General features: G+C 55.3%; 1 protein-coding gene across 1 annotated transcript in view; it reads left to right on the forward strand.

The window, feature by feature from the left end:
- LOC125430561 (mitotic spindle assembly checkpoint protein MAD1-like) overlaps window positions 1-24,968 on the forward strand; it is a 283,288-nt gene that overhangs the window by 127,751 nt on the left and 130,569 nt on the right. The window contains exon 6 of the mRNA XM_048492541.1: window positions 8,389-8,599. Within this exon, the coding sequence (XP_048348498.1) occupies window positions 8,389-8,599 (211 nt within the window). The remainder of the gene's footprint in view (window positions 1-8,388; window positions 8,600-24,968) is intronic.

The raw sequence follows: 24,968 nt of genomic DNA on the forward strand, positions 1-24,968 counted from the left end.
GCTTATCTGGGGAACCAGATTAGCTTGTGCACTCTAACACAAGGGGTGGACCAGAACTGTCCCCAAGCGAGGATGCCAACGGACTTGGGGATCCCCAACGCAAGTGTCTTCCTCCTATCGTTGCCGAGTCCTTCCCCTCTTTGATTGTCACCTGTTCGGGCTGTGGCAGCTCACCCTCCCGGCTAGATCTGATGCTCGACCTCTTGCCAAGCGAGCGGCAATTACGCTGTCTCCATCTCCTTTCTCTGTGGGCGATAGCCGAGGGGGAGTGATAATCCCCGGGCCGCTCATCATTTAACACCTGTCCAGATGCCGATAACGCTTTCATTACAAGGGGATTAACTGCCCAGGATGGAACTTCACAATGGCGTGTCGGTCCACTCTAAATCCCAGCACAATGCTCAGATGTGCCCTCTGCGGCAACCGTAGCCTGCAGCCTTCGAGCCCTTTTGGAACGATACCCTTTGCAGTGAAAGAGCTGAACGCTGTTGCTGTCGTCGGGGTCTCGTCCCCCTCCCTTCAAACCAAAGCAGAAAAGAAGAGGAGTTTGGGTTTATACCCTGCCTTTCTCTCCTGCAAAGAGGTCCGAGGTGGTTTACAAACTCCTTTCCTTTCCTCTCCCCACAAACAGACCCCTTGTGAGGCTTATTTGGTGAACCAGATGTGTTTCCGCACTCCTACATTCCTGTTGGGTGACTTTGGGCTAGTCACAGTTCTCTCAGGACTCTTTCAGCCCCCCTTACCTCACAAGGTGTCTGTTGTGGGGAAAGGAAGGGAAAGAAGCTTGTAAGCCACCTTGAGTCTCCTTACAGGAGGGAAAGGTGGAATATAAATCCAAACTCTTCCGCCTCCTCCTCCTCCTCCTCCTCCTCCTCCTCCTCCTCCTCCTCCTCCTCCTCTTCTTCTTCTTCTTCTTCTTCTTCTTCTTCTTCTTCTTCTTCTTCTTCTTCTTCTTCTTCTTCTTCTTCTTCTTCTTCTTCTTCTTCTTCTTCTTCTTCTTCTTCTTCTTCTTCTTCTTCTTCTTCTTCTTCTTCACTAATTGTCAAGTTTCCAATAAGCATTCCTACAAATTGGGAACACCTAAGTAGCTTGTCAGAACTTATCAGCGCTTAGCAAGTTGATTGGCTTCAAGTCTCAATCCGGGAAATTCGCTTCCACACAAACCAAACAGCAAATGTAGTAGAAACTCCCAACAATTAGCTGGCTCTTAAGGTAGAAACGTGAGTCTCAAACCTCCTGAATACGCTGACATAGTGGTGTGATTCCATGGATTCTGACCGTGATGAGTGCTTTACGGACTCCGTTACAACCGGCGCTGCCTATAAAATATTCATTTCCCTGCCTTCCCCTTGGGGCTTAGAGGGGCTTACATCTAGAGAATCGAGCTTTAGATATAGATCTGGCTTAAGCTGCTTGCTCGAAGCTTGGGCACATCGGCAAGTGTCTGCAGAAAACGATGGCGGATTGTTTGTTTTGACTAGCATCTGCCCTGCAAAATGCAGTTTCCTTCAGGCAGCTTTCTGGGCCGATCCAACCATTCTGGATTGCTTGAATGCAAAGCTGCCCCAAGTGGATGGCATGCACACGGGCTATGTCTTTGCAGAAGTTGTGATTGTATTCGGCGTGTCTGCTGCTGTAACTGATGTTTGATATAAGAGGCAGTTTTCTACTGAGTCAGACCGACCTCCTCCTCCTCCTCCTCCTCCTCCTCCTCCTCCTCCTCCTCCTCCTCCTCCTCTTCTCCTCTTTTTCTTTCTTCTTCCCCCTCCTCCTCCTCTTCTTTTTCTCCTCCTCCTCCTCTTCTTATTTCTTCTTCTTCTTACTCCTCGTCCTCTTCTTCTCCTTCTTCTCCTTCTCCTTCTTCCTCCTCCTCCTCTTCTTCTTCCTCCTCCTCCTCTCCTCCTCCTTCTTTCTTCTTCTTATTCCACCTCCTCATCTTCTTCTTTCTTCTTCCTCCTCCTCCTCCTCCTCCTCTTTTTCTTCCTCTTTTTCTTCCTCCTCTTCTTCTTCTTCTTCTTCTTCTTCTTCTTCTTCTTCTTCTTCTTCTTCTTCTTCTTCTTCTTCTTCTTCTTCTTCTTCTTCTTCTTCTTCTTCTTCTTCGCTAGTTGTCAAGTTTTAGCGGCTCATACATTTCTAATAAGCATTCCCACAGGTTGGTGAGGTCTAATCAGCTTGTCAGAACTTATGAGCACTTAGCAAATTTATCAACTTGAAGCCTCAATCCAGAAAAGTTGCTTCAACACAAACCAGACTACATTCCTGTTGGCTGACCTTGGGCTATTCACAGTTCTCTCTGAACTCTCTCAGCCCCACCTGCCTCACAAGGGGTCTGTTGTGGGGAGAGGAAGGGAAAGGAGCTTGTAAGCTGCCTTGAGTCTACTTACAGGAGAGAAAAGTGGGGTATAAATCCAAACTCTTCTTATTCTCCTGGCTCCTCATTTTTTTTTTAAACTGGAGATGCCGGGGCTTGAACCTGGGAGTTTCCGCATGCCAAGCTGAGACTCCGCGATTGAGCCACTGTCCCATCTTCCGGAGACCTGAAAGAAGGCCATGTATTTTAAAACAAAATTTGTCTAAACTGCTGCATACTTGCAAGTTTACCGTCAGAGGCACGAGCTTTGAATTGACGGAGGTTGGCACCGTGTGTGCATTGAATGGAATCTGTATAATGTATAATGTTGTTCTTGGCCTGCTGTGTGTAATGTTGTTGTGTAATGTTGTTGCTGGCCTGCTGTACACCGCCCAGAGCCGTTCGGAGATGGGCGGTTTAAAATCTGATAGATAGATAGATAGATAGATAGATAGATAGATAGAGAGAGAGAGAGAGAGAGAGAGAGAGAGAGAGAGAGAGAGAGAGAGAGAGAGAGCGAGAGAGCACATTTGGCATCTTCCAGACGTTAAGCGGAACAGACTTCAGAGAGCCGGCAGAGGAAAGCTTTATTTCCCAATGTTGTCTCCTTTGTTTGCTGCTTCGAGGTCGATTCCTTCTGCTAGCCAAGTGAGGAGCAGGTGGCCAACTTGTTTGCTTGCGTGCGTTTGATTTCCCTTTGCAAGCCATTTCTGGGGTGAATAGCATTTGTTTGGAGGGAGGGTTAGGTGTCCCTCAGCGGCGCTTCACAGAGGGAGCTGGTGGGAAGGGGGCGTGGATTGGTCAGCCTGTTTTGCCATTTACATGCCTCTGGAACCGCTTGGGTGCAGTTTGTGTGCCTCTGGAACCGCCTGGGTGCAATTTACACCCTGTTCAACAAAAAGAGCTAAGTAGAATTGTAACTTCATCTGCCATGTGCTGGACCTAAGCAAAACATTCTGAAACAAAGACGAGCCCTGCACATGGCAGATGAAGTTGTAATTCTACTTAGCTCTTCTTGTTGAAAAGGGTATAGTTTAACTCTCTGGCTATTTCTCTGCATTCTCTCCTGGCCCTTGGCTTTCTTGAAGTCCCTGCTGCTGCTAGTGAGTCCAAGGGTGAGGCTGTCAGTTGTGGGGTGCTCCAGGATCCCTGGGTGGGCATCTCTAATGAGGAGAGGGGTGGAACCGGCTGCCCGGTCCTGGGAGGCAGCCCCGTCCATGTACAATATATCAAAATTCAGCAAGCTTTAGTTATGCCGCCTTTCCGTCTTATTTCCTTGCTGTGTCTCTTCTTGCAACCCCTTCTCATGGTCCTAAGAACAAGAAGAAGAGTTTGGATTTATATCCCCCCTTTCTCTCTTGAAAGGAGACCCAAAGAGGCTTACAAATCCTCTTCCCTCTCCACCCCCCACAACAAACACCCTGTGAAGTGGGTGGGGCTGAGAGCGCTCCAAAGAACTGTGACTAGCCCAAGGTCACCCAGCTGGCACGTGTTGGAGCGCGCAAGCTACTTTGGTACCCCAGATAAGCCTCCACAGCTCAAGTGGCAGAGCAGGGAATCGAACCTGGTTCTCCAGATTAGAGTGCACCTGCTCTTAACCACCATACCACGCTGGCTGATCAAAAGCCTTGTTGGGCAAAAAGCCCAGCTAATCCATATAGCCCCACACCACACAAGAACCCCCAATCTACAGCATATCAGCCATGAGTCTGGTGCATTAGAAACGCTGCCCCTCCACACAGCCTCTGCCTGTGATAGTTCCAGGGCGCTGATTACTTGCCAAGAAGGCTTTCAAAGTCCTGCTTTCGTGCTTTCGGGTTTTAACACTTTCCTGGGGTGGGGGCGGGGAGCAGTGGTCAGCCTGCGGTTCTCTTTTCTGTAGCTCTTGGAAGAAGGGGAGGGTGTCTCGATTGGCCGCCTCTGTGTCACTAGAGGGCGGCAAAACAGCTAGCAGATCTGTAACCCTGGCATTTTTGAAGTCTCCTTTGCAGCAGGAGTGAAAAATGGCCTTTTCTATTTGCAGCTTTGCTTTTAAAGAGCCATAAAATCAAGCTGTTGTGTGGAGAATTTATTGCTGACCGGGGACATCTTAGGTATTCGATTGAGCTGCCTTTTCGGCCATCCGTCAGGTGTTTGGGCATGCCAGTTTTTTTTTAAAAAAAATAAGTAGATTGGGTTGATTGTACAAAATGGCTGCCCAGTTAGTGGAATACAGCACTCTTTCTCGCCCTTTTCCTTATTTTCTTTTGGTCTCTCATTTTGTATCTTTTCTTTCTGCCTCTTTCATTTGTCCTTTTACTCTTTCTGTCCTACACATTAGTATCTGTCTCACATTCCCTCCCTCCCTCTATATCTTTCTTTCTTTCTTTCTTTCTTTCTTTCTTTCTTTCTTTCTTTCTTTCTTTCTTTCTTTCTTTCTTTCTTTCTTTCTTTCTTTCTTTCTTTCTTTCTTTCTTTCTTTCTTTCTTTCTTTCTTTCTTTCTTTCTTTCTTTCTTTCTTTCTTTCTTTCTTTCTTTCTTTCTTTCTTTCATTGAGTCTGTCATCTGCACCTCTATAACTGTGTGGTTTGGTTCTGCAACCCAACAAGATCGACACAGACTTCAGAGAATAATCAGAACTGCAGAAAAAACAATTGCTGCTAACCTGCCTTCCATTGAGGACCTGTATACTGCACCGGTCAAAAAAAGGGCTGTGAAAATATTTACTGACCCCTCGCATCCTGGACATAAACTGTTTCAACTCTTACCCTCTAAACGTCGCTACAGAGCACTGCACACCAAGACAACTAGACATAAGAACAGTTTTTTCCCGAGATGCCATCCCACTCTATTAAACAAATGAATTCCCTCGATAATGTCAAACTATTTATTATATATTTATTATATAATTACTGCAATCTACTTTTTTCATCATTCCTATTACCCATCTCCTCCCAATTATGACTACTGTATGGACTATAGCCTGGTGCTGGACATTTCGATTTTATTTTTATGATTTTTACATTTTATGTTTTCACATTACTATTGATTGTTTCCTGATGATTGCTTACTAGACCTATATGACAATCATTAAGTGCTGTACCTTATGATTCTTGACAAATGTATTTTCTTTTATGTACACTGAGAGCATATGCACCAGAGACAAATTCCTTGTGTGTCCAATCACACTTGGCCAATAAAGATTCTATTCTATTCTATTCTATTCTTTCTTTCTTTCTTTCTTTCTTTCTTTCTTTCTTTCTTTCTTTCCCTCTTTCCTTCCCTCCCTCCCTACTTCCCCCTTCCTCTTCCTCTCTCATTTCCTTCCTTCCTTCCTTCCTTCCTTCCTTCCTTCCTTCCTTCCTTCCTTCCTTCCTTCCTTCCTTCCTTCCTTCCTTCCTTCCTTCCTTCCTTCCTTCCTTCCTTCCTTTCTTCCTTCCTTCCTTCCTTCCCTTCCTTCCTTCCTTCCTCCCTTCCTTCCTCCCTTCCCTTCCTTCCTTCCTTCCCTTCCTTCCTTCCTTCCTTCCTTTCCTTCCTTCCTTCCTTCCTTCCTTCCTTCCTTCCTTCCTTCCTTGCTTCCTTCCCTTCCTTCCCTTCCTTCCCTTCCCTTCCCTTCCTTCCCTTCCTTCCCTTCCTTCCTTCCCCTTCATTTTCCTTCCTTCCTCTCTTTCCTTCCCTTCCTTCCTTCCTTCCTTCCTTCCTTCCTTCCTTCCTTCCTTCCTTCCTTCCTTCCTTCCTTCCTTCCTTCCTTCCTTCCTTCCTTCCTTCCTTCCTTCCTTCCTTCCTTCCTTCCTTCCTTCCTTCCTTCCTTTTACAGTACAGTGGCTGGATCACTGAGTAAGCTTTTGTCTGTCTGCTGGGTAGTTTTGTGCTAGTTTGTTGTAGATCTTATAAAATCAATTTTTACAAATGCCATATATAGCATCACAACCCTGCTGAGTGGGGCCCATCCCCCAGACTTCACCCTTCTCCGCCCCCGCCCCCAAATCTGCGGGAATTTCCCAACCCAGAGTTGGCAACCAAAGTTGTAACTTGGTTCTTCTCACCAGTCTCCTTGTGCTTCTGCGTGCCCTCCCCTGGCCACCCAATTCTCTGGCCTATCAAGTGACTCTGAGTGACCATGATGACATGTGGAGAGACCAACAAACAGGAAGCGCAGAAGCACAAAAAGTCAACCTGTGCGGCGTCCTTCCTTCCTGGAGAATGGGCAACAACCAAGGGCCAATCTAGCCATCACAATCCGTTCGTATTCCAAAAGAGGTGTCTTTCTTTTTTGCCCATAAAGACCGAAGTGTTAACTTGGTTGTTGTCTCGCTTTGACGGGAAATTAATCAGCTATTTTAAGACATGCCTCATCAGTGAAACGGCTATAAATACCTTTCACCTCTCGGGAGTAGCGCAAAACGAAATGCCTCTTTGTTTGCTCGGGATAAGCTGACAGAGTGTCATCACGAGTGCTGCATCCAGCGTCCGGGAATGTCAGCAAACTAGAGTCCCGGATTAGTCCAGCAATAGATCTTGCCACAATTTAAAATCATAAATGCGATGGCGAAAATGGCAAGGGGAGGGGGAGGGGGAGGGGGAGGGGGGAATCCAGCAATAAGACCCGTTTGGTCTTTCATGTATTAGAACAGTGGTTCTCAACCTGTGGGTCAGGACCCCTTTGGGGCTCGAACGACCCTTTCTCAGGGGTCGCCTAAGACTCTCTGCATCAGTGTTCTCCATCTGTAAAATGGATAAATGTTAGGGTTGGGGGTCACCACAACATGAGGAACTGTATTAAAGGGTCGCACCATTAGAAAGGTTGAGAACCACTGTATTAGAATACATGGTTGCCTTTAGAGCTTATTCACATAGCTACGAATATCAGGAGGGCGGTGTTGTTATTGACCCAACGGGATATGGGTGTGAAAAGTTGATGCAAGCCAGCTCTCGAGCAGAGGATTTCCTGGTCACTCGAATGCTGTCCATGGACATGATGCTCAAGTTCTAAGCATAGCTTAAGGAAACTCAGTTCATGATCTGATCCATAGTAATAGTCAAAGATTAATGTGCATATCCAAATATTAATTAACATAGTGGGATCTCCCAATATCCGTGTGTTCTTACATCTAAATGCTCGTGTGTGGTTCACTACGAATACTTGGGCACAATTTGTCATTATGTCGCAATCGGTGCATATGGTTTGTTGTTATATCCAACTACCAATCTGCATCAAATGTCCGTACACAGTTCATTGCTATATCCAAATATTTATTGTAGTTCATCCTTATATCCAAATATTCATGTGTGGCTCAGCACACAAATATCCATACAACGTTTGTCATTACATTGCAATATGCATGTACAGTGGAACCTCGGTTTTGGTTGCCTTCGGTTTTCATCGGTTTCGGTTTTCATCGATTTTTTCAGTGAAAAATTTGTCTTGGTTTTCATCGATTTCCCTCGGTTTTCATCGATTTGCAGTAAGGTGCAGGGGTTTGTGGAGAAAAATCACCCGGACAAAGCTGTTGCAGGCCGTGTCTGCAACTTGTTTAATGACAATGTCTTGCCCCATTTCAGACACATCTTAAAGAGGCATCAGAAACAGACCTCTTTGGACAGCTTTCTGGTGCGACATTGGTCCACTGGCTCTGAAGCTGGTCCTAGTGTTATTGTTTGTTACTGTTTTTGGCATTAAACACTATGTTTATTCACCCCCCAAAAATGTGGTTTTGGTATGTTTTTTGGAGTGCCTAGAATGGATTAATTGGATTTACATTGATTCCTATGGAAACGTTAGCCTTGGTTTTCATCGGTTTCGGTTTTCATCGATTCTTTTCAGACGGATTACCAATGAAAACCGTGGTTCCACTGTACTTTTTTTAGTATATCCAAATATTAGTGTACAGTTCATTGTTATATCCAAATGCTTGTTGCCGTTCGCTGTTATATCCAAATATTCAGGTATGGTTCGGTACACAGGTCATCTAGGCACAGGTTGTCATTAAATTGCAACATGCATGTACAGTTCTCTCTCGGATGCTCTTTGTTGATCCTGCATGTGCTTGTTTTTGTAGCACGGTGATCATGACCCCAGTAAAACCAAAGTCCTCCACCTCAGCATGAATCCGGCCAGCCAGGCCAAGCGGCAACGTCTGGAAGAGCAGGCCCAACTGCGGGAGGAATGTGAGAATTTGAGAGAGAGGGTCCGAATACTGGAAAGAGGAGGCTCCCTCCTAGAAACCTCCGAGGGGGCTGCCAGTCTCCCCCCACCCCAGGAAATTGCAGGTATGTGCCTGAATTTGTAGGCTTGCCAGAGGGTTACTCATTACTACCGCTAATAATAAGAATAAGAATAAGAATTACAACATAAGAACAGCTAAGAACTGTTGGGAACATTGTCCAGAGAAAGTAATGGAAAATGAGAAGGTCAAGATCCTGTGGGACTTTCGAATCCAGACGGACAAAGTGTTGAAACACAATACACCAGACATCACCATGATCGAGGACAAGAAAGTGACCATCATTGACATAGCAGTCCCCGGTGACAGCAGGGTCATTGAAAAAGAACACGAGAAGGTAACTAGATACCACAATTTGAAAATCGAGCTTCAGCGTCTATGGCACAAACCAGCTGAGGTCTTCCCAGTGGTAATCAGCATGCTGGGCGCCATCCCAAAAACACTAGGGCAGCACTTGAAACATCTTCGAATTGACAAAATTAACGTCTGTCAAATTCAGAAGGCAGCCCTGCTGGGATCTGCACGAATACTATGCCGATACATTACAACTTCCTAGGCCTAGGCCTCGAATTGTAATGAAGGCCAACAACCAGCTAAAGATCTGGCAGCTGCGAAATCTATAATAATAATAATAATAATAATAATAATAATAATAATAATAATAATAATAATAATAATGGGTGAGGCTCGAATTGTAATGAAGGCTAACAACCAGCTAGAGATCTGGCAGCTGTAAAATCTACAATAATAATAATAATAATAATAATAATAATAATAATAATAATAATAATAATGGGTGAGGCTCGAATTGTAATGAAGGCTAACAACCAGCTAGAGATCTGGCAGCTGTAAAATCTACAATAATAATAAGATTTAATAATTCATCACAATGTTATGTTATTGGAGTCCCAAAGTCTAACAACATTAATTCCAGCAAAACCTTTAAGGAATCCTAACACACTTCCACATATACACTGTGGAGCGCTGCCGGTGACAGAAAGTGCCAGCAAGCCTCAGCCAACGTATGTGACCCCTTATGGGATCTTCAAGGCAAGAGAAATTTAGAGGTGGTTTGCCATTGCCTGCCTCAGCACAGTGACCCTTGGTGGTCTCTCATCCAAGTACTAACCCAGGCTGACCTGGCTTGGTGTCAAGACCCTGTGATGACCCGTTAGCATTTCAGCTCTTCCCTAGTTCTTGTCATGAGACTTTGGGAGAGGTCCAGGAGCAGGTGGCAATGTGGAAACCCCTGGCTTGGTTTATTTGGCTTTATGCTTGTATTACCTTCTCACCCTCTGGACTGGATTTTTTCACCCTCTGGACTAGCTTTTCTCACCATCTGATTTGGCTTTTCCCACCCTCTGGCTGGCTTTTCTCACCCTCTGAGTTGGCTTTTCTCACCCTCTACGCTGGATTTTCTCACCTCTGGACTGGATTTTCTCACCCTCTGAGTTGGCTTTTCTCACCCTCTATGCTGGATTTTCTCACCCTCTGGACTAGCCTTTCTCACCCTGCGAACTGGCTTTTCTCACCCTCTGAGCTGGATTTTCTCGCCCTCTGGACTGGATTTTCTCACCCTCTGAGCTGGATTTTCTCACCCTGTGAACTGGCTATTCTCATCCCCTGGACTGGATTTTCTCACCCTCTGAGTTGGCTTTTTTCACCCTGTGAACTGGCTTTTCTCACCCTCTGGACTGGATTTTCTCACCCTCTGAGCTGGCTTGCATATGGCCTCATTTTTGGTTCATCTTTGAAGACTGCAGTGCTTGAGAATACAGTGGCTTCACCCTGCTGGGATCTCAAGGGTGGGGGCTAGAGGGATTAACCAAGGAATGCTGTATCAAGACTCAGTTCCTTTAAAAGCTCTCATTTGGTTGCAGTGTTCCTATTCAATAAAATGCTTTCTACATCCAAGTGTCTGCTTATTGCAGGGAGGTTGACAGAACCTGAGATTTAGCTTCCAAAATCTAACAGACCGGACCATCCAAGTCAGGGTGTTAGAGTGCAAATCCATATTTATGCTTAATGTTACTTTTTTTGGTGCTTGAACTCTGACTATATCTTCCGTGGCTGTACCCGTTGTGCCTCAGCTAAACTAGTTCCAACTTGCAGAGGCTGTGACTCAAATAAATATTGGTTCTGGTGGGTTTTCCGGGCTGCGTGGCCGTGGTCTGGTGGATCTTGTTCCTAACGTTTTGCCTGCATCTGTGACTGGCATCTTCAGAGGCGTCTCACAGAGGGAAGTCTGTTACACACTGAAACAAACACAGTGTGTAACAGACTAGACACAGTGTGTAACAGACTTCCCTCTGTGATTCACCTCTGAAGATGCCAGCTGCCGATGCAGGCGAAACGTTAGGAACAAGATCCACCAGATCACGGCCACACAGCCTGGAAAACCCACCAGAACCAGTTGAATCCGGTCATGAAAGCCTTCGACAATACATCAAATAAGTAGTTAGCATTTAAGAGGAGTAACCGCAGCTCTGCCACTGCTATTAAGATGGTTTCCTGTCGGAAATTATGTCCTTCACTGTGTTCTCCACTGATTTCACTTTGGCTTGCTCCATCAGCTGCATACGCTATTCCAGTGGTGGCGAACCTTTGGCACTCCAGATGTTATGGACTACAATTCCCATCAGCCCCTGCCAGCATGGCCAATTGGCCATGCTGGCAGGGGTGGGGGGGGGGTGGGGGGGGGGGGGGGGGGGGGGGGGAGGGGTGGGGGAAGGGGGGGGAGGGGGGGGGGGCGGGGGCGGTCAGGCGGGGGGGGGGGGGGTGGGAGGGCGGGGGGCTGGGGGGGGAGGGTGGGTTGGGGGGCGGGGGGGTGGGGGGGGGGGGGGGGGTCGGGTGGGGGGGGGGGGACTGGGGGGGGGGGGGGGTGGGGGGGGGGGGGGGTGGGGGGGGGGGGGGGTGGGGGGGGGGGGGGGTGGGGGGGGGGGGGGGTGGGGGGGGGGGGGGGTGGGGGGGGGGGGGGGTGGGGGGGGGGGGGGGTGGGGGGGGGGGGGGGTGGGGGGGGGGGGGGGTGGGGGGGGGGGGGGGTGGGGGGGGGGGGGGGTGGGGGGGGGGGGGGGTGGGGGGGGGGGGGGGTGGGGGGGGGGGGGGGTGGGGGGGGGGGGGGGTGGGGGGGGGGGGGGGTGGGGGGGGGGGGGGGTGGGGGGGGGGGGGGGTGGGGGGGGGGGGGGGTGGGGGGGGGGGGGGGTGGGGGGGGGGGGGGGTGGGGGGGGGGGGGGGTGGGGGGGGGGGGGGGTGGGGGGGGGGGGGGGTGGGGGGGGGGGGGGGTGGGGGGGGGGGGGGGTGGGGGGGGGGGGGGGTGGGGGGGGGGGGGGGTGGGGGGGGGGGGGGGTGGGGGGGGGGGGGGGTGGGGGGGGGGGGGGGTGGGGGGGGGGGGGGGTGGGGGGGGGGGGGGGTGGGGGGGGGGGGGGGTGGGGGGGGGGGGGGGTGGGGGGGGGGGGGGGTGGGGGGGGGGGGGGGTGGGGGGGGGGGGGGGTGGGGGGGGGGGGGGGTGGGGGGGGGGGGGGGTGGGGGGGGGGGGGGGTGGGGGGGGGGGGGGGTGGGGGGGGGGGGGGGTGGGGGGGGGGGGGGGTGGGGGGGGGGGGGGGTGGGGGGGGGGGGGGGTGGGGGGGGGGGGGGGTGGGGGGGGGGGGGGGTGGGGGGGGGGGGGGGTGGGGGGGGGGGGGGGTGGGGGGGGGGGGGGGTGGGGGGGGGGGGGGGTGGGGGGGGGGGGGGGTGGGGGGGGGGGGGGGTGGGGGGGGGGGGGGGTGGGGGGGGGGGGGGGTGGGGGGGGGGGGGGGTGGGGGGGGGGGGGGGTGGGGGGGGGGGGGGGTGGGGGGGGGGGGGGGTGGGGGGGGGGGGGGGTGGGGGGGGGGGGGGGTGGGGGGGGGGGGGGGTGGGGGGGGGGGGGGGTGGGGGGGGGGGGGGGTGGGGGGGGGGGGGGGTGGGGGGGGGGGGGGGTGGGGGGGGGGGGGGGTGGGGGGGGGGGGGGGTGGGGGGGGGGGGGGGTGGGGGGGGGGGGGGGTGGGGGGGGGGGGGGGTGGGGGGGGGGGGGGGTGGGGGGGGGGGGGGGTGGGGGGGGGGGGGGGTGGGGGGGGGGGGGGGTGGGGGGGGGGGGGGGTGGGGGGGGGGGGGGGTGGGGGGGGGGGGGGGTGGGGGGGGGGGGGGGTGGGGGGGGGGGGGGGTGGGGGGGGGGGGGGGTGGGGGGGGGGGGGGGTGGGGGGGGGGGGGGGTGGGGGGGGGGGGGGGTGGGGGGGGGGGGGGGTGGGGGGGGGGGGGGGTGGGGGGGGGGGGGGGTGGGGGGGGGGGGGGGTGGGGGGGGGGGGGGGTGGGGGGGGGGGGGGGTGGGGGGGGGGGGGGGTGGGGGGGGGGGGGGGTGGGGGGGGGGGGGGGTGGGGGGGGGGGGGGGTGGGGGGGGGGGGGGGTGGGGGGGGGGGGGGGTGGGGGGGGGGGGGGGTGGGGGGGGGGGGGGGTGGGGGGGGGGGGGGGTGGGGGGGGGGGGGGGTGGGGGGGGGGGGGGGTGGGGGGGGGGGGGGGTGGGGGGGGGGGGGGGTGGGGGGGGGGGGGGGTGGGGGGGGGGGGGGGTGGGGGGGGGGGGGGGTGGGGGGGGGGGGGGGTGGGGGGGGGGGGGGGTGGGGGGGGGGGGGGGTGGGGGGGGGGGGGGGTGGGGGGGGGGGGGGGTGGGGGGGGGGGGGGGTGGGGGGGGGGGGGGGTGGGGGGGGGGGGGGGTGGGGGGGGGGGGGGGTGGGGGGGGGGGGGGGTGGGGGGGGGGGGGGGTGGGGGGGGGGGGGGGTGGGGGGGGGGGGGGGTGGGGGGGGGGGGGGGTGGGGGGGGGGGGGGGTGGGGGGGGGGGGGGGTGGGGGGGGGGGGGGGTGGGGGGGGGGGGGGGTGGGGGGGGGGGGGGGTGGGGGGGGGGGGGGGTGGGGGGGGGGGGGGGTGGGGGGGGGGGGGGGTGGGGGGGGGGGGGGGTGGGGGGGGGGGGGGGTGGGGGGGGGGGGGGGTGGGGGGGGGGGGGGGTGGGGGGGGGGGGGGGTGGGGGGGGGGGGGGGTGGGGGGGGGGGGGGGTGGGGGGGGGGGGGGGTGGGGGGGGGGGGGGGTGGGGGGGGGGGGGGGTGGGGGGGGGGGGGGGTGGGGGGGGGGGGGGGTGGGGGGGGGGGGGGGTGGGGGGGGGGGGGGGTGGGGGGGGGGGGGGGTGGGGGGGGGGGGGGGTGGGGGGGGGGGGGGGTGGGGGGGGGGGGGGGTGGGGGGGGGGGGGGGTGGGGGGGGGGGGGGGTGGGGGGGGGGGGGGGTGGGGGGGGGGGGGGGTGGGGGGGGGGGGGGGTGGGGGGGGGGGGGGGTGGGGGGGGGGGGGGGTGGGGGGGGGGGGGGGTGGGGGGGGGGGGGGGTGGGGGGGGGGGGGGGTGGGGGGGGGGGGGGGTGGGGGGGGGGGGGGGTGGGGGGGGGGGGGGGTGGGGGGGGGGGGGGGTGGGGGGGGGGGGGGGTGGGGGGGGGGGGGGGTGGGGGGGGGGGGGGGTGGGGGGGGGGGGGGGTGGGGGGGGGGGGGGGTGGGGGGGGGGGGGGGTGGGGGGGGGGGGGGGTGGGGGGGGGGGGGGGTGGGGGGGGGGGGGGGTGGGGGGGGGGGGGGGTGGGGGGGGGGGGGGGTGGGGGGGGGGGGGGGTGGGGGGGGGGGGGGGTGGGGGGGGGGGGGGGTGGGGGGGGGGGGGGGTGGGGGGGGGGGGGGGTGGGGGGGGGGGGGGGTGGGGGGGGGGGGGGGTGGGGGGGGGGGGGGGTGGGGGGGGGGGGGGGTGGGGGGGGGGGGGGGTGGGGGGGGGGGGGGGTGGGGGGGGGGGGGGGTGGGGGGGGGGGGGGGTGGGGGGGGGGGGGGGTGGGGGGGGGGGGGGGTGGGGGGGGGGGGGGGTGGGGGGGGGGGGGGGTGGGGGGGGGGGGGGGTGGGGGGGGGGGGGGGTGGGGGGGGGGGGGGGTGGGGGGGGGGGGGGGTGGGGGGGGGGGGGGGTGGGGGGGGGGGGGGGTGGGGGGGGGGGGGGGTGGGGGGGGGGGGGGGTGGGGGGGGGGGGGGGTGGGGGGGGGGGGGGGTGGGGGGGGGGGGGGGTGGGGGGGGGGGGGGGTGGGGGGGGGGGGGGGTGGGGGGGGGGGGGGGTGGGGGGGGGGGGGGGTGGGGGGGGGGGGGGGTGGGGGGGGGGGGGGGTGGGGGGGGGGGGGGGTGGGGGGGGGGGGGGGTGGGGGGGGGGGGGGGTGGGGGGGGGGGGGGGTGGGGGGGGGGGGGGGTGGGGGGGGGGGGGGGTGGGGGGGGGGGGGGGTGGGGGGGGGGGGGGGTGGGGGGGGGGGGGGGTGGGGGGGGGGGGGGGTGGGGGGGGGGGGGGGTGGGGGGGGGGGGGGGTGGGGGGGGGGGGGGGTGGGGGGGGGGGGGGGTGGGGGGGGGGGGGGGTGGGGGGGGGGGGGGGTGGGGGGGGGGGGGGGTGGGGGGGGGGGGGGGTGGGGGGGGGGGGGGGTGGGGGGGGGGGGGGGTGGGGGGGGGGGGGGGTGGGGGGGGGGGGGGGTGGGGGGGGGGGGGGGTGGGGGGGGGGGGGGGTGGGGGGGGGGGGGGGTGGGGGGGGGGGGGGGTGGGGGGGGGGGGGGGTGGGGGGGGGGGGGGGTGGGGGGGGGGGGGGGTGGGGGGGGGGGGGGGTGGGGGGGGGGGGGGGTGGGGGGGGGGGGGGGTGGGGGGGGGGGGGGGTGGGGGGGGGGGGGGGTGGGGGGGGGGGGGGGTGGGGGGGGGGGGGGGTGGGGGGGGGGGGGGGTGGGGGGGGGGGGGGGTGGGGGGGGGGGGGGGTGGGGGGGGGGGGGGGTGGGGGGGGGGGGGGGTGGGGGGGGGGGGGGGTGGGGGGGGGGGGGGGTGGGGGGGGGGGGGGGTGGGGGGGGGGGGGGGTGGGGGGGGGGGGGGGTGGGGGGGGGGGGGGGTGGGGGGGGGGGGGGGTGGGGGGGGGGGGGGGTGGGGGGGGGGGGGGGTGGGGGGGGGGGGGGGTGGGGGGGGGGGGGGGTGGGGGGGGGGGGGGGTGGGGGGGGGGGGGGGTGGGGGGGGGGGGGGGTGGGGGGGGGGGGGGGTGGGGGGGGGGGGGGGTGGGGGGGGGGGGGGGTGGGGGGGGGGGGGGGTGGGGGGGGGGGGGGGTGGGGGGGGGGGGGGGTGGGGGGGGGGGGGGGTGGGGGGGGGGGGGGGTGGGGGGGGGGGGGGGTGGGGGGGGGGGGGGGTGGGGGGGGGGGGGGGTGGGGGGGGGGGGGGGTGGGGGGGGGGGGGGGTGGGGGGGGGGGGGGGTGGGGGGGGGGGGGGGTGGGGGGGGGGGGGGGTGGGGGGGGGGGGGGGTGGGGGGGGGGGGGGGTGGGGGGGGGGGGGGGTGGGGGGGGGGGGGGGTGGGGGGGGGGGGGGGTGGGGGGGGGGGGGGGTGGGGGGGGGGGGGGGTGGGGGGGGGGGGGGGTGGGGGGGGGGGGGGGTGGGGGGGGGGGGGGGTGGGGGGGGGGGGGGGGGGGGCGGGGGGGGGGTGGGGGGGGGGCGGACGGGGGGAGGGGGGGGGGGGGGGTGGGGGGGTGGGGGGGGGGGGGGGGGGGGGGGGGGGGGGGGGGGAGGGGCGGGGGGGGTGTGGGGGCTTGGTGGGGTGGATGGGGGGGGGGGGGGGGGGGGGGGGGGGGGGGGGGGGGGGGGGGGGGGGGGGGGGGGGGGGGGGTGGGGGGGGGGGGAGAGAGATGGATATATATGGATATAGATATAGATAGATAGATAGATAGATAGATAGATAGATAGATAGATAGATAGATAGATAGATAGATAGATAGATAGATAGATAGATAGATAGATAGATAGATAGATAGATAGATAGATAGATAGATAGATAGATAGATATGCACAGTGAGGCCGGCCTCCTTGCAAAAGAAATATATCCCAGCCTCTCGTTCCTGCTGATGCAAAACAGGAACATGGTTCTGAGTGTCTGAGCTCCACTGGGGCCGGGAACCGAGAGGGAACTTTTGTTCTTTGCGCCCGGACGGTGACAACTGTCAGAAGTGTGCCTGTGTTCGGGGAAAAGAAGGGGTTAGGAGAGGCGAGGAAAGAAGAGACTAATGCTGTCTTTTACCATCACGCCGGTCCCCTTGGACTCTTGAAGCAGTCGCCATCCATCTCTCCTTAGCCGGAGGCTGCTTCGCCGGCAAGAGGAGAAAACTTAATGAGCAGTAGAGGGACTCAAATGCCCCCTCCACGGGGGAGGAGCGATTCCGCGGAAGTGGAGTTTCTTCTTCGGCACGTCCCAGTTGGCGATTCGGCACGACGTACCATTCCGCTTAATCAAAACCGGGCTGACTTCTGTCTTGCATGCATTATATGTGTTCTGCAACGCCTCTGCTTGCATTTCTCCAGTCCCTTGACATGTTACAGGACAGCTCGAGATCTTTTAACTATTAAGGAACATCTGATTGCATGCAACGTGCCTCTGTTTTTGCCTAAGTAGCCTGGCAGTGTCTGAGAGGCTCACAAAATGCATTCTAGCAGAAGCTTCCCAGAGGCCAGAAGTCTCTTTATCGTAATAGGATGGGTGACACCTGGGTTGACAACACTACACGCAAAAGGGATCTGGGAGTCTTAGTAGACCACAAACTGAACATGAGTCAGCAGTGTGATGCGGCGGCCAAGAAAGCCAATGCGATTCTTGGCTGTATCAATAGGAGTATAGTGTCTAGATCGAGGGATATAATCGTACCTCTCTATTCTTTGTGCACTTGGATTCACAAGAGTCTCACCTTTCTATTTTCTGTGACTTTCTGTGGACAATGTTCCCACCAGTTTTTAGCTGTCCTGATGTTGTAATTCTTGCATAAATGCTAGGGATTATCTTGGCCACTGAGTTGTGCCCTTGTTTGTACTCAGTCTGGGTGGTCTTTTTTGCAGCAGCCGAACACAAGATCTACAGTTTCGTCAGCTTCTTTGCACAATTTGCACTTTGCATTTTTTCCAGTTCTGGGCTTGATCGCAATTGTCCCAATGGCCTGCCCTTGAGTGGCTAAAATCGGTTGTTCCGTTTCCTTTTTCAGCGTTCCGGTTGTTAACCACAGCCAGGTCTTTCCATTGTCCACCTTGTCCTTGATCTTCTTCAGAAATTGGCCATGCAATGCTTAGCCGTGCCAGCTTTCAGTCCTCGTTTTAATCACATTTTTTTCTGAACTCCTGTTTAGTTCGCTGAGCTTTCAGTAAATTCCTGTTCTATCAGTGCCTGTTCTTGACTTTCATTCACGTAATTGGCCAGCGATGTTTCTCCTCTTCCACTGTTTGCTGTACTTGCAGTAAACCTCTGCCACCAGATCTCCGGGGAAGGTATAATCTATCAGTATCACTACGTGGGTGTAAGGCGTTGTGGATTGTCATAAGCTTCCGATTTTTTTCTACTTAATGCATCCAAATCAGTCTGTATCCAGTTTATTATTCTGGCCGTGTAGCTGAGGACAGGTATGGCCCAGGTGTTAATGGCCTTGATGGTATTCCCACCATTTAATTTGGATTTCAATGTTCAATTGAAGAATTTATTCCTCTGCATATTTCTATAGCACTTCTCCATTGCCGTTGGAGGCATTTTTCTCTCTCCTAATAATGCAAAATGCTTCTTTATACCGCTTGGAAGCATTTTTGAGAATGAAAAATGCTTGTTAATAAAGGAACCGCAAACCCTAAACTGAACAGAAGTAACAACTCGCAGAAATTTGCCACAATCAAAGGAACGGTACGAGTATTTTTGGTAGATCTTAAAGTTGAAAAATTCGGGCCAGGGTGGATAAAAATGTTTGATCTAGCACCACCATTTTGCAGGTTTGGTACCAGCCAGAGGGAAGGGAAGTCTACGGGTGAGTTGCTTTACTAGGAAAGACCTGTCCATCATGGATAAGGACCCCATGTTTGGCCTTCAAATGAAGATCTTACCCCTTGTTCTGCTACACCAAAGGGCTGCTAAGCCAAGTCTCCGCTTGAAATGAATCCCGGCTTGGTTAACGCTGCAGCGGGGACCGTGTTTTGACGAGTTTGGAGTTGACAGGCGTTTCTTGAATCCGATACGCCGAGTTGTCACTCGAAGTATAAACAAGGTGACAGGAAGACCGGCGATTCCCAGTCTGATCGAGTAAACAGAGTAACACGTCCTCCCGGCTGCGGGGTACGGGAGGCTGATTTCCATACCAAATGAGGGAAACGACATAAACCTGGCAATTAGATTGATATTTCAATCGGATGGAAATCGAGAGGAGCTCGTTTGCACAATTCCCATGCAATGGTTAGCTTGACCCCTGTCTGCACTTGTGTACTAATTTTTTTTTAAGCCACAACTCCAGCCAACTAGTAGCCGCTTCGGGGGGAAATCATGTCTGCTGTTCTAATTTTGTCTTTGGCTTGCGGGCTTTTATCACTTACCCTTGCGACTGCAAGCTTTTGCTGGTAGCTGAACGAGCTAAAATGTAAAGTTTGAGAATCGGTTTGATGGCGCAGTCGGAGCATCCGACTTGGATCAGGGAGTCTTGTGTTTGAATCCCCGCTCTGCCACAGAAGCCTTCAGGGTTACCTTGGGTCAATCAGGTCTCTTCTGCATTTGCAGAATAATGCACTTTCAATCCGCTTTCAATTATTTGCAAGTGGATTTTGCCATTCTGCACAGCTGCAAAGTGGATTGAAAAGTACGTTATTTTGCGTGTGCGGAAAGGGCCAACGTCTTTCACAACCCAACCTTCCTCCCAGATTTGTGTTTGTGGTGAGCAAAGGTGAGCCGCTGTGGATTCCCCCGTTGGAGAGAAATTGGGGCATAAATATCGACATACATTTAAAAGCAGCTGTTATTGCATTGATATGCCTGCTTCTCTTTTTAAAAATATTTGCGCATAACAGATGTAAATCGTGATCGCTTTTTGCCCATGGCGTTTATACTCTGACATGGAGTGTCCTCGAATGCACTTTCAATCCACTTTCACAATTGTTTGCAAGTGGATTTTGCTCTTCCGCACAGTCAAATCCAACTGAAAAGTGCATTGAAAGTGGATTGAAAGTGCCTTATTCTGCATGTGCCGAAGGGGTCATACTCCTGCAAGCATCTTCCTGAAAACATCCAGTACGCCCGCATTTTTGGGGATGCTTTCCTATACTCCATTCCAAAAATCCACCTTTTGTCAAAACTGAGCAAATAGCGGCATCGCTAATATTCCCAAGAGTTCAAGCACATGCAAGAGACGTAAGTCTTTTCCTTTTCTGTTACACACAAGACATCGCCCACCCCCAAATGCTCATTTACTACGCTTGTTTATTTTTATTTTTGTTTTGTTGAAGACCGTGTCAGATTTAGAGTGTCGCCGCAGGAGGGAATGAAATAAATTCAAAACAGGCCGTCTTGGTACCGTCGTCTGAGGGCTTTTGTTTATTAAATCGCTGGCTGCTGCACTTTGCGTTCCGTCTCAAACCATGGCAAGACGGAAACAATTTAATGCAATCTCCTACAAGGAAGATAATGAGCTAAAAACAGAAGGGTGGTCTAGTTTCTAGAGTACTTGTCCATTTCTTAACACAATTTTCTGTCTCTCTCTGAAGGCGCAGTGATACTTTTAACACCTGTGTGTGTGTGTGTGTGTGTTAAGTGCCGTCAAGTTGTGTCCGACTCCTGGGGACTCTGTGAATGAATACCACCAAATGTCTTATCATTAACAGCCTTGACTGAGAGCTGTAGCTTCCTTAACTGAGTCGATCCATCTGATTTTGTGTCTTCCTCTTTTCCTGCTCGCTTTAACTTTTCCTCGCATTATTGTCATTTCCAGTAATTCTGGTCTTTTCCTAACGTGAGTCAAGTATGATAACCTCAGTTTATCCTTTTAGCTTCTAGATTCTGTCTCTCAAAAAGATGTCAGCGGGGTTGTATATTCATCTGCCACAGACCTCAACATGCTGGACCTTCTTTATTGGAGAATGCTCCACCTCGGTCCTAGTGCCTGCCTACCCCCGCTTCCCCCCTTCCTTTGAAAGTTTGAAAGTAAAAAAATAAATGCTCTTGTATCAAAGTACTGTGCTGAACAATGCACAAAATAATGGTTTTGACAAAGACGGCACACGAAAATGAATGATAATTCCGATAGTCATTTGGGACTATATTCTAATGAGGAAGCATACAGTATTCTCGACTGCTGCACCTCGACTGACCGTACTAACATCTGTTTCTGAGACAGGGTATAGGGAAAGTTCTGGCTTGATTTGACCTTGACACGGGGGGCAATGTGTGAGAACTTGACTGTGATTTAATAGGCTGATGTAGAGATAAATATGGTTTGAATATGGTGAGCAGCAGTGGCTTGTGTATCTAATCTGGAGGAACCGGGTTTGATTCCCAGCTCTGCCGCCTGAGCTGTGGAAGCTTATCTGGGGAATTCAGATTAGCCTGTGCACTCCCACACACGCCAGCTGGGTGACCTTGGGCTAGTCACAGCTTCTCGGAGCTCTCTCAGCCCCACCCACCTCACAGGGTGTTGGTTGTGAGGGGGGAAGGGCAAGGAGATTGTCAGCCCCTTTGAGTCTCCTGCAGGAGAGAACGGGGGGATATAAATCCAAACTCCTCTTCTTCTTCTTGATTTGCACACATCGCCTTTAGGTTTGCGACACTCCAAGTAGGAGATAACCAGCCCTTCTAGTTGATCTCCAGGTGATCTTGATCAGTTTCCTTGGAGAAAACATCTGCTTTGGAGGGTGGACTCTGGGAATGAGGCCCCTCCCTTTCCAAAACCACGCCCTCCCTAGGCTCCTCCCACAAAACCCCCAGATATTTCCCAGCCCAGACTGGCAGCCCTGATTCAAGATATAGACAGAGATTTGTCCTAAAGCAGCGATAAAAGACCTAAACTTGATTTTTTAAAAACGTAAATAAGCCCTCAAAACTCCCTTTCCCTTGCTTCTGGTCGTCTATATTTGCGAAGGAGAGCAAGTAATCTAGGAAACAGATTTTCTCTTTGAGGATCAAAAGATTGTCCGAAATGGATCTTTTGATATCTGCCGCGTGGTAATGGATGCCATAGAAAAAATTTAATTATAATAAAATCGTCCTGGGGAAAAAAGAAGAAGAAGAAATAACCAGGGCTGTTTGAGCGACTTTTATCTAGCTGCCCCTTTCCACCACCCCCGCCCCCATCATGATTAGCCACATCAAAGGCAGATGAGAGATCTTTTTTTTTAAAAAAAAAAATCAGCCGGGGCACTTTGACTCGCCTGATAACGCTGATGACATGTAATGCCTTTATCGCATTTCGGTTGGGCTGCTGTCTCCGATTATACTAGCACGAAATAAAAGTAGGAAGGGAATTTTTCTTGTTTTTCCAGAGAAGAGTTGGATTTATACCCCACCTTTTTTCCCTGTAAGGAGACTCAAAGGGGCTTGCGATCCCCTTTCCCTCCCCACCCCACAACAAACACCCTGTGAGGTAGATGGAGCTGAGAGAGCTCCGAAGAACTGTGACTAGCCCACGGTCACCCAGCAGGAATGTAGGAGTGAGGAAGCACATCTGGTTCATCAGATAAGCCTCTGGCACTCAGGTGGGGGCATCAAACCCGGTTCTCCAGATTAGAATCCACCTGCCCTTAACCACTACACCACACTGGCTAGGGACAGTGGGTTCGGGTAGAAATACAACTGCAGAGAAACACTCACAACAAACCTCTGTATTAAAACGGCCGTGCTGAAATCCACTGTTCGTTCTCCGTGTGGGAGGCTGGGCGAAGAGGTTTGAATGCGGCAGAGGCACTTTTCTATTTTCTAATTACCGGCTTCCTCGCCTGATTTACTTCCCAATGACTTGAACGCTGACCGGTTTGCGTGTGTCAGCAATGCCGGCCTTGCCGGCTGCCCGGACTGTCAGAGTTGATTCTCTCGTTCTCTTTCGAAACCTGAAGGTGATGTTTGTCCGGTCAAGGAGAGGAGGAGGAAAGCAAATTGTAAGGTTTGGAGGGTATCGACTGCTGGCTTGAGTTAAGGGGGCTTAAAGGCTGCATTGACCATGCATCGGGCTCCCCATTCTTAGCAGTTTTGACCCGGTTAGCTTTTCATGAACCAATTGGGCCAATATTATCCTTTCTGTGTTTTATATGCTTCGTGCCCGTTTGCTGAGAAATCCCTGGCCCTCCTTCCTGCAATCTCCCCCGGCATCCCTCACAGAACATTAAGATTTGGATTTATATTCTGCTTCTCCCAACTGCAAGGAGTCTCAAAGCAGTTGGCAAATGCCTTCCCTTCCTTTCCAGGCGACAGGCCCCTTTCGCACATGCAGAATAATGCACTTCCAATCCACTTTCAATCCACTTTGCAGCTGTGCGGAAGAGCAAAATCCACTTGCAAACAATCGTGAAAGCAGCTTGAATGTCTTGTGAAATTGCGAAAGCGGCTTGAATGCTCTCAGCTGCCTTGTGAGGTGGCTGAGAGAGTTCGGAGAGAACTGTGACTAGCCCAAGCTTGCCCAGCAGGCTTTGTGTAGTGATGTGGAGAATCGAACTCGGTTCTCCTGATGACGGTCCTTGGCTCATGTGGAGGAGTGGGGAATTGAACCCACTTCTCCGGATCGGAGTCCGCCGCTTCTAACCACTATGCCGCACTGACTCTTTGTTGATGTTATTTATTTGTTGGCGTTATTCTCTGTAGCCAAATCTCACTGGCTGTTTTACTTACCAATGTTGGATGGGCTCAGTTAAGGGTGCCAATTTCCTGGTAGGACCTGGAGATCTCCTGGGATTCCAAATGATTTTCAGAATAATAGGGATTGGTTTACCTGGATAAAACTGCCTTTGGGGTGGGTGGATCATATGTCATTACAACCCCTGAGCTTATTTAATTCCTTTACTTGATTTGTACCCCATTTCCCCTCCCTCCGCCATAGTGGGAACCTGAAACAGCTTCCCTGCCTTCCCCCTCCTCCCCTTCATCTTACATCATTCTGCTTTCCTCCATTTTATCCTCACACCGCCCCTGCAAGGTTAGTTAAGCCCAGAGGATAGGACCTGACAAGCTTCCATCCAACAAAGTTCCGTCCAACAAGCGGGGATTTGATCCTAGTCCCCCGATCCCAGTCCGACACTTTAACCACCACGCTGGTTTCCCCTTCTCCTTCCAAGTCCCGCCCTGCCTAGGTTCCACCCCCCAAGCTTTCCAAGCTGGAGATCATGGATTTTTAACATAGCAATGAAGCTACGTTTAAAAGCTAGTGGCTTGTTGAAACTTGAATGGCATCCCCTGTCAGTTGTCAGCGTTTGGGATGCTGAGTTGGCGTGGCCTTCCAGATGCCGTCCAGAGCCCGTCAAGCTAACCACACTTCCCCCATCAGTGACAAAGGCTTGGAAATATTAAATGGCCATTTGCCACGCTCAGTCGCAACGTGCTCTTTTGTCGTTTTATGCGCTCCTCTGTCGTTTTATTTCATCCTAAAATGCCAGGTGCTAGAGGGCATTGCATCTATTAATTAGCTAATTGGGCCAGTAAAGGACTCTGTCCGTGGAGTCATTCAGTTTATCATCCCGTAGCAAAAAATGAGACTCGGAGGAGATCCGTGGCCAGGCGACAGGCCCCTTTCTGTCATTCTGTTCAGTACGCCCTATCATTATTTTCGGGTGGGTATCAGTCCATCAGCTCGCCTCTCAAATAGTTCCCTTCGGTCTTGTCTCCCGAGGTGGAGAGAGAGGTGGGTTCTAAATCTAAACTGTTCTTCTTTTCCACCTCTGAGATCCTCTGTACGATTATGTGTCTTCAAAGCCGGTCTCACCCTGTACCCAGCGATCCGTGACCTTTCTGAGCCTGTGACCGGCTTTGGAATGGTAACACTGAGAGGTGGGCGCAGACCCAAAATGGTGGCTGCAAGAGGCGGAGACAGGTTGTAGTAACAAGCCTTTATTGGCATAAAATAAACATACAAAATAAGCATACAAAATTTGCCCGTTATTGCTCAAAGTTATAGACACTGGTACTAAAATATATACATGGTCCTTCTGTAACTATAGAACCTTCCTTCAACTAAGTTGACTCACATAAACGTCATCGGATACTTACAGAAACTAGAGAAATTGCTGCTGGCTATATGTGGTCATAATACTTAGACATTGATTAGTATCCATCTAGACTTACGTCTATTATCTTTAGCAGAAATTTTGCTACATTCTCACACACTGTGGGATCCATGTTGTTCAAAAGCATAGGTATCTTAAGAGCATCAGTTAGATTGTTATACAGAAATGGAATAAGTGCAGATTGCGACATTCTGGTTTTTGCAAACCTTACACAATGAAAAAGGGTATGATCGAGTGGCGGAGACAGGTGCACAGAGGAAGGCCAAGTGCGGGGAAGGAGGAGGGAATTTACCAGGAGGAAGGAGTGATAAAGACTACATTGGGTTGCCAGGTGAGATATTATTCG

The sequence above is a fragment of the Sphaerodactylus townsendi genome, linkage group LG04 (assembly GCF_021028975.2).
Source record: "Sphaerodactylus townsendi isolate TG3544 linkage group LG04, MPM_Stown_v2.3, whole genome shotgun sequence".
NCBI lineage: Eukaryota > Metazoa > Chordata > Lepidosauria > Squamata > Sphaerodactylidae > Sphaerodactylus > Sphaerodactylus townsendi.